Source organism: Lagopus muta, chromosome 10 (genome assembly GCF_023343835.1).
Source record: "Lagopus muta isolate bLagMut1 chromosome 10, bLagMut1 primary, whole genome shotgun sequence".
NCBI lineage: Eukaryota > Metazoa > Chordata > Aves > Galliformes > Phasianidae > Lagopus > Lagopus muta.
In genome coordinates, this window is record NC_064442.1 from 12,386,719 (window position 1) to 12,402,076 (window position 15,358).

The 15,358-nt window shown below is 38.9% G+C and overlaps 1 protein-coding gene across 4 annotated transcripts in view; it reads right to left on the minus strand.

The window, feature by feature from the left end:
* Positions 1–2,228: 2,228 nt before the first annotated feature.
* RAB27A (RAB27A, member RAS oncogene family) overlaps positions 2,229–15,358 on the minus strand; it is a 31,232-nt gene continuing 18,102 nt past the window's right edge. For all 4 annotated transcript variants that reach the window (XM_048956909.1, XM_048956908.1, XM_048956911.1 and 1 more), the window contains 5 exons: positions 10,642–10,814; positions 8,742–8,827; positions 7,869–7,972; positions 7,014–7,137; positions 2,229–3,676 (listed from right to left, as the gene is read on the minus strand). In XM_048956909.1, coding sequence (XP_048812866.1) covers positions 3,478–3,676; positions 7,014–7,137; positions 7,869–7,972; positions 8,742–8,827; positions 10,642–10,794 — 666 coding nt within the window. In that variant the 5' untranslated portion in view covers positions 10,795–10,814 and the 3' untranslated portion in view covers positions 2,229–3,477. The remainder of the gene's footprint in view (positions 3,677–7,013; positions 7,138–7,868; positions 7,973–8,741; positions 8,828–10,641; positions 10,815–15,358) is intronic.

A 15,358-nucleotide genomic window follows, 5' to 3' on the forward strand; every position in this document is an offset into this window, starting at 1 on the left:
TCGCTGGGTGCCAACGCCGCGGCGAAGCGGAGTCCGCGCGGGGCCGGCGCGGAGCTGTAGCGGGGCACGGGCGCCCCCTGCCGTGCGCATGGGGTCAGGGCGGCGCGGAAACCCGGAAAAGCCCCAACGCCGCGTGCTGGGCGTGCGGAGAGGCGCCTCACCCGGGAGCTCTGGGCCGCAGGCACGGGAGCTGGGAAGCCAGCTGATGGGCAGAAATGGCAGAGACGCAGACTCTCGGTAGCTTTATGAGGGAAGGTGTGAAGACAACTGGACGCAAAAACCCAACAGGAGTAAACGCATTTACTTAGGGCTAGGGCAGCTCTGCCTTCCGTTATTTGCAATTGCAGTCCTTTGTTTTCAGGCTGAGTTTTTTGTCCCTGTGACTCAGAGCATACAATTGGTTGGAAGAGACTGCTAGAGGTCATCTAGACCAAACTCCTGTTCAAAACATGACAAATTACACCACGTGGCTCAAGGCCCCATTCAGCTGAGGTTGTACTGCCTTCAAAGATGGAGATGCACTAACATCTCTGGGCACCTGGTCCAGTTTCTGCTCCCTTGTGGCTATGTGCTCACAACAGCAACTTTCTCAATGTTTATAAATACTTTTTTTTTTATAAATATGGAAGTGTCACCTCTACTCTCTTCTATGCACTGGGCTGCTTGTGGCACCACACAGGAAGCACCAGCTGCCCAGCTGACTGCTGTGGTCAGTGCCAGGAAAGAACAAGCAGCACTGCGGCCAGAGCAGGGAGTTTACATGCACCTAACCTAAAAAAAGCCTAAAAAAAGGCACGGGGACAGAAGCACATAACAGAGTTGAACTGATGACAACCAGTAATGCCACAATTCAGTTCAACAAATGGTAACCAAGTTTAGAGCAGGAATGTTTAATCATTTTATATTAATAAGAATAAAACTTCTTAATGCAAACACTTTCTGAAACCTTCTGTTCTATTACAGATCTCAACATTCTCAGCTAACGCTGCATGGAAAAAAGCTTTTCTTGAAAAACCATTTTCCTCATAACATCAAAGTTTTCTTTCTTTCTTCAAAACCAGCAGCAGACTGATAAGAATACTGCAGCTCACCGTCAGTAAGCATTTAACACAACTTCTCATGAGAGCTAAAAAGACAACAAAAGAAGATTGAAGTGTGCCATAAGATTTAAGGCTTACATCAAAGCAATTTTATGTAGATTCTTTTTATACAGTAAATAGTTACATATAATATGCATGACAAAAATATGACAGTTATAGTATTTAACATCTAATATCCAATCTAAACGTAGGTATCCAAAAGGACTTTATTTTTTATTTTTTATTTTTTTTAAACAGCATTTCAGTAGTCACTTAGCTCAGAAGTTGGCTGCAATAGTCCTCACTCTCTTCAGGAACTGGATGGAGCTATTAACACAGGAACTTTCATTAAAGTTAATGCATGACAAAGTTCCACTGCAACCCTCTGAAAAGCAAAGAGTTCTATTAAAATAAATTCAGACACTGAAGTACATTGAAATGTATTTGTGTCCTACAGTAGAGTTTGATACTTTACTGGTCAGAAACCTGATGATAACTTCAAAAGGCACTGAGTTAAACTACAGTAACTCTGGTCCACAAGCACTTTAGAATCTTGGTATGATGTAATAGAAAAAACTACATTTATTCAATATAAATTTCTTTCATCTTTATCCTAGCCCCAGAGTAGTCAAATTATATTGCACTTTCAAAATATTCTGTGTAGGTTATGATAAAAATCTAATATTTACATGCTGCTGTTAAAGAAGAATACATTACCTTGTAAAATATTTTAAGAACCAAGTCTTAACACTTATTCTTGCATTCTTAGTATAACCAGAGGCTATGTATAATATAAAGGGGTTTTTTTTCCTTATAGCTCCTATTCCAGAAACATTTTAGGTCCTTCAAAAAAAATGTGTCACGTTGCAATTCACGTTTGTAACTGATACAGACATTTGCCTGAAATTGCAGTAGCCAAATAGACAGAATATTTAAATAAATAAATACATCATTTCTAAATAAGTGTTAGCTTTCGACTTCTGTAAACAAACTGCTGTGGAAAGCCTATAAGAAGACTCAGTTTGGTGTGTTGACTTTAATTGGCAATACTTTTGATTTATACAACATCTGCCAGGGTAGAAAACAAGTTGGTAGGCACATCTTATATATCTGTCTGGAAAAAAGAAAAAAAAAACACCAACAAAATACTGATTGTTCTTCAGGTTGTCATAAGAATAAATAAGAATGAAGAATAACATGATCCACCAAACCAAAATTGACATTCATGTGATCTGTAAGTGGAGAGGGGGGGAGGAGTAACTCTATTCATTTTTAAGGAAATTGACAAGCCGTAAGTGAATATATGATAGCCAAGATGTACAGGACACAAAAGTTGGCAGCAGAAAATAAGCATTATAAATTTATAGAAATACTGATTTAGACAGAACTGATATCTCAGCTGCATTTCGCCAGAAGACAATCTGTATCTATTCATAATCACTATTCATTTCTCAATCCATATTTGAGGAAACATTCCAAATCTGTTTGGTTAAAAACCAAAAAACAAAAAAACAAAAAACCTCAGTACAAAGCACTATTTTAGATGAAGTTTTGCTGACATCTACATTACCCTACACTCCTGTTAAAACAATAGCAAAGAACATAACAGATATACACTTACACCATTGACATATCAATATATGTATACATATGTTCTAGAAATTCAAATGATGTCAGGAGGTCTCGCAGGCTCTGTTGACTATATTTTATATAGTACAGTTGTAGTTTAAATGTTCACATCCGTGACCTACAAAAAGTGTTCTGCATCCCTGTGCTTCTCTAAAAAGTTTTTCATTCTATGTAAAATATCTTTCTTTTGGCTTTTATCACTAAACACTGATGGTTTGAGAAAATAATGACAAGTTACTTACAGGCTTTTGCAAAAAATACAAGATTCGCTCTCTGTGATTGTCACTGATTGATGAAATGATTAAATGCTTCTGTTAAAACAGACTCAAGAACCATGTTGGTAAGCTTGCTAGTTTGTAGCCACTAGGAGTAGTCACAATATCTAATCTAAATGCTTAGTGTTCGGAGTTAATGGAGCCTTCAAGGAGCAAATGAAAATCCTTATTTCAGAAACCTACCTTTTCTTACTGCCCATATATGAAGATTTTACACTTGTTAATTAAAAGTCCTCTCCTTCCCTTCCTTCCAAAGTAGAGAATTTAGGGAATATCCAGTACTACACTGAACTGATGAACTTGCTCCATCACTAATAAACTGCACAACTTGCAAACAAAACTCAACGTTGCTTGAGAGGAAAGCAAAAAAATTATTGTCAAGAGTTAATAATGCTCATTACCTAACTATGAGATGTGATTTGTCTATAAGTTAAACAGTTAAGCTGCAACTGTACTATAATTAAGCATGTACATTAAATTTAATTGTAGCTGAGTCAACAGCCACATTTGCCTTTATCTTGCTCCTCACTCAGTTGTTCTGTAGAACTGTGCCCATTGGAACGCACTACCCCTTCTGGGATCCAGGATTTATCCACACATCGCTCCATGCGCTTCATGATGAGGTCAAGCAGTGTATCAATGGCTTTGCTTACATTATTCCCATTAGCTGCACTGGTTTCAAAATATGGTATCCTGCAGAAGACAAAAACCACAAATTTGAATCACAGCTTATATTCATAGGAGCATAACCAATACATCACTCTTGCTATATATACTTAGAAATTGCACTAACAGTGTTACCGTTCCTCCTTAGAGACACTAAGTGGTCAGTGGTCTGAAATGTAAAAGAAATGAAGTAAACGTCTTACTCTGTTGGTAGGACAAAAGGATGAGCATTAATTTACACCTTGGGATCCACATTTTATGGAGGCACTGGTTGTTACAAAGTCCCAAGGCTCATTCACCCACAAGAGACACAATTTCTTAATATGGCCTTCTCTGAAGAAGTGTTCTTTACCAATTTCTATCTACATCACGAGGGTGTCTGCAAGAAAGGGAGTGCACGTATGCACTCCCCCGGCAGGCAAGGCAAAGACTCCTGATGCAGTACTCTTATCATCACTACAAAAGGCATCACTGAACTAGAGCAACAACTTACGTATTCTACAGTGTCAGCAGCCCCAGTAGGGGAAGACTTTTACTCCTGCAGAAATCTCTCCAGCAGTGGAACTTCAGGGATAAGATACTCTTATTATTAAGTTCAGCAACACCTGCCCCCTTAGCGAACAGTCCAACCCTGTATAAGCCCTCATCCACAGCAAATAACCATAAACAAACATGACTAAATGCAGACACGCTGCTTGGGAACCCAGATTTTGAGGGAAGCAGAACATGTTGTGATGGAGAGCATGCGTATGATATATTCTCCTCTCTCTTTATTGCTCTAAGCACTGCATTCCTAGCAAGACAGGAAAGCTGCAGACAGAGCTGGAGATAAAGAGATAAAGGAGAAACCATAGAACTAGGGAAACGAACAAAATATATGAGTTTATATCACGTGTGAAAGCATTATCATATTAAAGGAAGGAACAAAGTCAGAAATAAAGCAAGCAAAGCAAGAGAGATGCTCAAGGGAGACTGAAAACAAAAGTCAGAGGAAGCAGCAGAAAAAAGTAGGACAAAGGAATAAGAATCAACTTCATCATCAAGGGAATTGGGAAGATGGTGATAAGTTAAAAAAAGTTAAAAAAAAGAAATAAACGAGTGTTGATTTCACCCAACTGAAGCTAACTACAGATGTAAAAATAGAAGTACAAGCAGTAGTAAACATAAACGCATGCAGGACATTTGCCATGTGAGACACCATTAGGTTAATGAAATTTAATTCCAACTTCTGCCTGAAGAAAATTCAGTGCGTCAAAAATGTGAAAGAGCACCTTCTTGCTATTGTACTTCTGACTGCACACTTAACCAGTATGCAACTCTTATTTTTAAGGATTTTTACAGAGAGTAAGGTAAGTAGGACTCCCCAGATTCATAGCACTGACTTTAGACAACCTTATGTCTGAGCCAACAGGCAAATTTTCAAGCAAACACGCGGGTACTTTCCTCCACTCACCCTCCATATTTTGGAACTGGTGGCTTCCCACAGTTCTGCAAACCTCTCCCTTCTCTAAGGAAATTCTGAAAGATCCTGACAAAGTCCAGGCAATGGTTTGGGATACCAATTCCTGTCATGATGACTACATCGCTACAATTTCGTTCCATTGACACTTAGATAAAAAAAAGGTGGGGGGTGAGATGGTATTTGTACATACTCAGACCTTTGTTAACAAAAGTTTCTGGGCACCTTACTATTGCAAATATACCGCTACTTTTCTTCAACAGAAAGGCAGCAGGCTTTGACCCTTCATCACAGGGTTGAGCCAGACCAGCAACACCGTTACCACCTGCATGAATGAACTCTACATTTCCTAACTAGAAAGGCTTATTAAATTTGCAAGATCCAATGGGTGGTCAATAACACTGTATTACTGTCTCAGTGTCTAGGTCTCCTGTAGCCATTTTCAAAACACAACACTCACCAGTACAGAAAGGGCATACTGAGTATCTCACACTTTTGTTATGGGAAGACTGCTGCAGCAGGATTTATCTTGCATCCTTGAGAATGGAAAAGTGCGTGACTCTTGGTAGCTCAATGCCACAGGGCAGTAAATCCATTTGGTTCTACAAAATAGTTTGCTTCTGAATTGTCTCCAAGGATACTTCAGGGTGAAAGAAAGCTAGTTTCTGACTACGTGTGTAACAGAGAAATAACATGGCATAGCAGGACTAGACCTGCAGAGCAAGACAATTAGCATTAAGGACCCAGCGTTAACAGCATGTGTATTTTGTGAGCTTTACTTTGGACTTAGCTAATCTAGTCCCCTGGAATCTCCATGACTAATGAGAATGCAGACTACTGGTTGGAGGCCATCATCTAGTTTAGTTTTCATTTGAGAAGGAATCCAGTTCCCATGCAAGAAGGCTGCTTCACTATGTGAATCAAGCCACAATAAATGGGTCAGATTTCCTTCAAACGTGTACACTAAATCCAAATTTACACTAAATCCAAATAGAATTCAGAGATGGGAATCATGGAAGAGTTTGGTGAAGATTAATGCAGGATTAATTAAGTGTCTGATAGGAAGAAAGGTCTGCCACAATTCCTTTAAGGTCACATGATCCTTGTCTGTGGGGATGGGGAAAGGCTGTCTTCCAGCTGATTTGACTGATGTTTCATTTTCAGACTCTCTGGGAGAGTGCAGACGTCTGCACAAAAACAAACAGCTGAGCCTTTTGAGGCTAAGTGACTAACAACTCAGCTAAGCACAGGTGATCTGCAACCTGAACTAGAACTGGTCTTCTGTGGGAACTCAGCACTCTGTAATTAGATTTTCCAAATGCCTGTGAAAGGGTCCCAAGGTTCTCCAAGAAACTGAGGTTGCATGTTTCAACTGTCATGCCAGTGGGCATAACAAATGTTGTAATAAAACTCAACTTCTAAATTAGGATGTAATTGCTTAGTACTGCATTTTCCCTCTGAAATCTGATGTGACATTAATCAGTTAATCACCTCACCAAATGCTCCTTTAGATTTCACATCACAAGAGGCCCAGGCTTTCTGTGTGCCACAGAAAGCATCAGCACAGGAAAGAGCAAGCAATTAGACCACCATAATTCACCTGCATTTTCAACTGAAGTCCATCTTTTTTACCAGAATGTTTGTGAAACAGTTTACTTCACTTTTCCTTTGCTTACTGCAAGGAAAGAAAATTAACCACCTCTAGTGCAAAAAACACAAAATCTTAGGTAATGTAGAAAACATTTAGCTCTGACAGGAAAAAAAAAAAAAAAAAGTATTATGCAGGTCAGTTCAGCATTCCAAAATACTTATTTGCACAATAATCTTCCATTTTACAGGAAAGACATTACAGAAAGCATTTAATTTTGCTTTAAATACAGCAATAACTGGAAGGAAGGAAGTTACCCATATTTTTCTGCAAGTTCCTTAGCCTCTTCTTCTTTCACCATTCGTTGGTCTTCCAGATCACTTTTGTTTCCACATAATACAATGTCAGGGTTTTCACAATACGCGTGCATTTGTAGCTGACCTAACAGCAACAATACGAATAGGAGTCATGACTTGCTGTCACACAAAGCTTACCAAGAATGTTGTCACATTTCAGGGGACACAAAGATCTTCAGAAAAATTACTTTTTGGAAAAAGGAAATACAATTGTGTTCTGTTCTCTCTCAAGACTTCTGCAATTGCACTGAGGAGCCAGGAAACAGGTAGACATCCACTATCACACACGCAGCGAACAAGCCAGAGGAGCAGAAGCCTGACAAGAATCTGTATATTTGTAGCTTAAGGAGTTATGCTCATCAAGCATCTTCACTGAACTGCCAGAAAAAAAGTCCAACACTTTCATATGATGGATGAAACAGTGAGTTTGGGAACTGTTTCCCCTAGACACATCAGCTTAGTAACATTCACTTTCTGTTAAGCTTTGCTGACAAAGCTTCAGCCAAGTCAAATATATTTTCCACAGATGTATGGTACTAAGCGTTACCCAAGCTGGGGATAAGTTCTCTCAGCCTGCTAGGTTAATGTGTGAGGTTAAGTAAGCAAAGCTGAATTTCAGGTAAGCACTAGAAGCTCCCACTAGCAGCTCTTACAATTGCAAATGGGACATTTACTTTCTTTTTCCTCAGAAAGCTTCAAAACCCAGTATTTTCAGTTGTACTGCTCTGTGAGACTTTGTATTTGTATTTGCAAGAATAGCTCCCATCCACCACTGCAGAAATAAAAAGAAAGAGATGAGAAAAAGAAATGTCATACTTATCCAGTTCCTGACATTAAGGAAGCTTTGCTCATTTGTCAGATCAAAGAGTAGAAGAAACCCCATGGCATCTCTGAAGAAAGCAGTTGTTAAGCTACGAAACCTAGACAAGGAAAGCAGAATTATAAAGTTACTTTGAAAATATAATTGCATAGAGTCGTGAAGCTGAGGTAGCTAAAGACAAGATTAGCTAGAAGAAAATATTCATCATGTTTATTTTGTTGATGTAGGGACTGGATAACAGGAATTGCTAACATTAATATGTCCTAATCCAGGCGTAAGGAAGTCAAGGAGACATTTAAATAAAACCCTTGAGGCTTGAGTGAAAGCTTTGTATTATACAGCACGCTTTCATCAGGATTCAAAAATTAAAATAAGAACAAAAATCAAACTTCGAAGTTAAACTTGTTACTACATACATCAGTTCTTGATTTTCACACAATCAACCACTAGGATACCTGCCTTTTAGTAGACAAGTAGGAAAGAATCCCTGCAAAGTGATTTCAGAACTCTGACTTTTCTAAGGCCTTGGCATAGACACATAAATTTAGGATAAGAAATTTAAAAAAAACTTTAAAAACATCTGTATGCATTGGCCATGAACTAATAAGCCAAAGACAAAAAGCAAAAATAAATTAAAAATAAATTACAGTTATAGTGTTCTAATTTAATTCAGTTGTAATTTAATGGGTACTCACAAGAAACTTTTCATCACTGTCAAACACCATATTAAATGGTATTTTCCCATCCCAAGTCATACAACTAAAACGTAACCATCAGTAAGAAGAATTCACATACTCCATTCCATCTGCACCTAGCTTGGTAACACCTGCTTTACTTTCTGGATTGGAGAGGTGGGGAGGGAAGCCTACCTTTCCTGCCCTGCAGTATCCCAGAGCTGAAGATGTATCCTCTGCCCTCTGCCACCAACGCCATCTGGCCCATTGGGTCTGTACACCTGTAAAAGGGAAGTTTGTAATACAGAATGTTAACAGCCCAACCTCTATGGAACACAAAATAACTGACCCTTAACGTCATTAAGTGCAGCAGAGCTATCACTGTCAATACAAGGATTCACAACTACAATTCAATTTCCTTATTTTAAAACAAAAGTAATACAAGTTGCATTTCAATTTTGTATCTACTTGAGTATTTAAATATAAGTGTAAAACTGGAAGTGGAAAACCAGTTTCCAACACTTCACATTCTTCACATTCCAAACAGAGTGAGTAGGAGCCACTGAGTTCTCATCAGACAAGTTTATTTTTTGTGTTTGATTTTCTATTTTTTACTATTATGTTCCATCCTGTCCAAGTGAAAACGTAACTAGGAGAGATCATGCAATCTGGCAGTACATTTGTAACACTAACAGAACCTCATTAGCAAACAGAATGTACTCATGAAAATAAAGATGCATCTTTTAAGCTGTCAAAAGATTGCTGAAAGAGATGGGATAGATCTTGGATCATAGATTATAGAAGCAGAAAGTGAATGCTAATCGTGAAAGCTGAGGAGTTTACTCAGCATGACAATATAAATATGGGCATCTGTTAGCTTTAGAAGGATCAATTAAAAACAGGCTCATTTATTGTTCAGAACTCTTCATGCCTTTCCCTTCAACTGTCACTGTATGTAAGATTACTCGAGTTAACAATACTATCTTCAACGACATAAAAGCTTGCTGAATTTATGGATTAAATGAATTAGGTTGAAAAACATAAATCTTATCTTGAGTCATCAAATACTCTAACCAAGAAAATCCACTACATGTACCATCCCACAAAAAGAACACTTACTCAAGGCACAAGTTTCACACGTCACAAAGGCATTTACTTCTCCCACTACTGTGGTGCACATCATCCACCAAAAGCTAGTCTACACAACGTCTGTTTCACCATCCCCAGTATCAAACTGACCTACCAAGTGTCATCACCAAACTATCTTTCATAGCGCCATGTTCATGCCTTTCAAACACCTCCAAAGGTGAGGAATCCATTACCTTCCCAGGCAGCCCATTCCAATGCTTAACCAGCCCTTCCATGAAGAATTCTTCCTAAAGTAAAATCTAAACCTTCCCTGGCTCAGCTTGAGGCTATTACCTATCACTTGTCACCCAAGAAAAGAGATCAGCATCCACTTTGCTACAACTTAATTTCAGGGAATTGCAGAGGTCTCCCCTCAGCTTTCTTTGCAACAGACAAAACAGACAAGGTGCCTATTCAAACAACTTGGGGATTAGAAAAGTTTAATGTTTTACTTTCCACAATTCTTCCCCACTAATGATAGCTGCTCAGGAAGCTAGATCAGCTCTGTACATTATCTGTATATTACATTAACCCTTTTGGCTCACATATATTAGAATGGTTTTAAAATTAACATTGCAGTCTTTGTTCACATTCAAGTTCACGAACAATAAGAAAACTACTGCAGCCCAATCCTTCGTCATGTAGGGAGTTCAACAATGAAGGCACTACTCCAGCTGCTATGAGCACAACTCACTGAGGAAACACTGCTCAGGGGTGTTGCATCTACAAAATGGTTGCTGACAATCAGCTCTTTTTTTAACCTTGGAGAAAACAGACACACGCACAAATAAAACCAGGCAAAATAAAATAATTTCCTTATCACAACTTTAAGCACGTAGTAACTATAGATGGCACACTTACACATAAGGATTAGCAGATCAGACTAAGCAGATGAGGAAGTAGATTCTAGTCACCAGCAACAAAAGAGCAACCATTTTGAAGTAGCACACTGCTTGTGAAAACTCACCACTCTCTTTTCCCGGAAGTCGATGCCCACAGTTGTGATAAACTTGGAATTAAATTTGCCATCTGTATACTGGTAAAGAAGGCTGGTCTTTCCTACTCCAGAGTCACCAAGCGCTAGGAATTTTATGAGGTAATCATAGTCCCCATCAGACATAGTGAGAATTCAGGAGACACCTTAGAAAGCAAAGCAAAAAAGCATTAGTCAGGCAACAACCAAGCTTCTTCTGACAAACGTTCACAAGTCACCATTTGCAAAATGAAGTATCCAGTAACAGGACCGGTTCTGAGATCTTTTACACTGCTTTCACCTTAAACTCTTCTTGTGCCAAGTATCAAAAACAAATCCTGACCAAGAACAAAACAAAAAAACACAGCTGATTTTTATTACACTTCTCTTACTTCAAAGAGAAGTCAACACAACAACAGACTGAAAAATCACTGTCAAAGAAAAGCGTTCAACATAACTGGAAAACAAACCTGCAGAACTCTTTTTAACCTGTGTGAAAGCTGGAAAAGCTGCTTAAATGCCTTGATGATGCAATTCTGATCTCACATTCACTGTGATGGGCTGCCCAGGGAGGTGGTGGAGTCACTGACTATGGAGGTGTTCAAGGAACATTTGGATTTTGTGTTGAAGGATATGGTTAAGTGAGAACTATTGGTGATAGGTGGATGGTTGGACTGAATGATCTTGTAGGTCTTTTCCAACCTTGGTGTTTCTGTGGTTCTGTGATATTATTAATATACACACAAAAAAATCCATTTGATTTTTAAACTGACAACTATATTTAAATAAAAAGGCACTGACATCTCAAAAAGTTTTTTCCATACTCCCAAAAAATATTTTACCATCTCAAAAAGTTTTTCCAAAGAAGCAAACTTTTTTTTTTTTTTTAAATAAAGTTTAGAGGACGAATTTCAAAGTTTTTAGCCATGATACTAGCTCTAAACTAAATAATGTTTGATCTATACTGATCAAAGTGAAAAAAACAGCTAGAGTGTATGACAAAAATGACTGGAAAATAGAATGTATAGTAGAAAGACTGCTGCAAATGCAGTAGTACTTTTCTGTAGAGTAGCTACAGAGCATCTCTTCCCCCAAAACAAACAATAGAGAACGGCCTTATGTTGTTTTCAAAGAACTGAACATGGAAAGATAAGACTAAATAACCTAAAAGCAACAGAAAACTGACATAAAATTGCCTGTTACCAAGGAGGGAAATACAGAAATACAAAAAATAAGATAGGTTATGAAATTAAATATAAAAGAAAGTTAAATTTGCTGTTTCCACTGTAAGTATGTATTTTTGGAATTAGTTGTAGTTTGCACTAGATAAAACTACTCATTTCAAGCCAAACACAGCAGCAGTTTGCACCAATGGCAAAACACCAATTCATTGCTTGAATCTCAGTTCACAGCTTGAGGTTTGGAATGAGCCCCATATCTCTAGGATGTGGGCGTCAATCACCACCATTAAACTAAAGCCATAATTAACTCTACAGTTCCAGCTTTATGGCAGCACAGCTCCTGGATACAAAGCAGAACCGTGATTGACCAACGCAGCCATGACTGGACTTACCACAACCAAAAGCAGACAACGGTCAGATTTACTCCAAGATAGTCTCCAATTGCAAAGCCAGCGGAAAGCATTTGACACCTTTTTGCTATTTCCAGTCCCGAAATCTCCGTTCCCACTCAACACTTAGTTTACATTATTCCATCCATTACAGTAAGACATTGCAGGTATACGTTTATCTCCAATAAGCTGATGTATTTCACACTGTCATTTCCACACCAGAGATAAATAATTTGCTTTCCAACATTTTGTTTTAATACTGTGTTTTACAATGGAGCAAGAGGTTGAAACAAGAACAAAAAAAAGCAGTTAACAGCTAACAGTTATTTTTATACAGATGTACCACAGCTTCAGGCCTGCATACACCACACAACTGACAGAGTGATGCATTCAACAAGCACGTGGAACAGGCAGCTGCACACTGACATGAGATCATTTCTAGCAGAAATTAAAAGCTTGATCCATTAACCACAATCATAAATACCAGCAAAAGCTTCTGTTTGTTGCTTATTTTAAATCCTCTTCTATCTTTGGGATGCACAAAAACAATCAGATTATTTACCACGTGGCTCTGCAGAACCTCTTTTCACTGAAATGCTTTAGAAGAAAAGGAAAATGCTTTAAAAAGCAAACACGATGGTTTTTACTAAAGATTAAACTTGATTTAGATTTCCTTCTCTTACACACTGTTTCTTTTGCTCTCAGATGTTCTGCCAAGGGCAAAGAGCTGTGTAAATGCACTCTACTCAAGCACTTGTTCTTTCAGCTTCAATACCCCTAAATTTGCTACCGCTTAAAAAGGCTTAAATGCAAACCTTCATAAACGTGCTAGCTCTGAGACAAGCTCCTTTCATGCCTTTTACTGTGCTACTGCACACATACACAAGTATTTGCCCTGTCCCATTGGTATTTTGCTAGCTAGCTGTTGGCCTATAGAACAAACCTTTAATAGCACACAATTGCACCAGCTGGTCATTGTCAAAAAGTTGTGAGAAAGCTAATTTATCCTTCCTTTTCTGCGAGATCTCACAGAGGAAGAACAGGCACTGCAACAGTATCACGTGGAGCCATGAGAAACTGTTCAGGTTTGATTCCAAGACAAGTTGCAGCAGAACAGCTGCACCCTTCCACCAGCCTGAGCTGGGGAAAGCCTTAGGTTAGGCCTTAGGGAAGGAAACCTTAAGGTATTTCTGCTGTTACATCAGATTTGGGAAGTTCCTGTTTAGACAAATAAGGTCACACCACCCAGATCATCTAAGCCTCCATTCTCCATGTGGCTAATAATAAATTTAATTTGCAAATGAGTAGTAGAAGCCTCAGACATAAAAAGTGTCTTATAAAGGAGTTGCTCAAGAAGGAAATTTTCTCCTTAGGTTTTTGAAATGCACACACCTTTCACTGCACCCCATAATGTCAATCTATTATTCAAATATCTCCAGGGAGTGGTTCTTGTGAAACCCTGTACAGTTAACCTATCCTTGGAGAGTTATTTTCAGAGCAGTTTCAAGCCTTGTTCTCCTCCCTGTACAAATATTTAAAAAAGTTATCTCCACCCCCTACTTCCAAGACCTGCAGGCCAACAGCCCAAATACATCCAAGCTCCATATTACAGAAATAAGAATATATTTACAGCAAAGTACACGCTCAGAAAATCAGTCATGGACCTATAAATCCATCCTATTTCTTCCTTCCAGTTCTGCTTTGCTTTCAAGTTAGGTCCTACAGCTTCACATTTTCCAGTCTTTCCTTCTACACCTCTTGCAACAGGAAAGGGGGAAGTAGAAAAGGAAGAAAAAGAGAAAATTGGTAAATCAGGATCCATCAGATCTCAAAAATAAAATAAAACAGAGAAAGAAGGAAAAGAAAAAAAATACCACTGAAACATCATAGAACAACTATTCCCAAAACTTACTTGTACAATTAAGGGCTCCTTGGCTTGGAAAAAAAATAACTGCCAATGGAAACAGCAAAAAGGGTTTCTTCCCTTGTGAAATCCTCCTTGAATCCCATTCAGCTCTGGCATTGCTTTTAGCCTGGCATGCAGAAGATCAGGGGCTATAAGCTATACTGGGAAAACTCCACTGGCTTTTTCCATGGCTGACAGGAGCCTCACAGCCATCTCTTAACCTGTACCCACACTGCTGCTGCTCTGGATAACACAGGTGTCCACGCTGAGCTCTGCCAAGAAGAGGCGCCCTGCAAAACAGGCGCTGCGCTGTTTCAGTCGAGTTCCGAGTCTAAGGCAGTCACATAACAAGCATCAACACTATTGGCTAATATTGTTGCCTCCAGGACACAAATATCACAATTCTATTGTGAGATAAAACATTCAGGAGTATGACAGTGTTGTTCCTGAATAACTTAGGGAAATTATCTTGGCATGAGGGATTTACCCTTTGCAGCATGGGAAAAGGAATATGCTTTCTGAACGAACAGGTATCACATAGAATACCCAACTCCCATATCTGACAAAGACGATGGAAGAAATAAGAAGGGAGGAAGTGATAAATAGATGAGAGCATATGCCAAAAAAAAAAAAAAAAAAAGAATCAGAAGGAAAAGAAAAAAGGAAGCATTGATCTGAAAATAAAAATGTACACACACACACAGCATAAAGCCCAGGAAATTTGAACATTCACTTAATCAAGGCAGTTTTGAAGCACGTCAGCTTAAAGTATACCACTTACCCCAAACTCTGCTAAAGGAATAGTAAGGGCACACTGGAGATAGTACTGCTGGCAGGAGTATTTTTCTAGCACCACCTCTTTAGCACACAGCCAAGAAGCCTACGTGTCACCTGTTAGCATTCATGCTGATGGGTGCTCAGACATAAAGAGGTGTGCCTCTTGTCTCCATTTCTAAGGAGGGTGCTGCCTGACAGCATGGCTGGGAAGCAATTACACAGCTCATATGTCCCATTTATTCCTAGAGGCAAACAGCACTTCAGAAGAGGTTTATGCACGACCTCCCTACAAGCAGATGTAACATATCTGCTATATCACGCACACATCCTAATATAATGACACTGTTTCTAACAAGATTATTAAGGATGGAGTACATGGATCACAACTGTCCAGTTCTGTATATAGCTTTGCATTGTTCTCTTGAGGGTGAGAAGAAGCTGACAGTCTCTAATGCCAA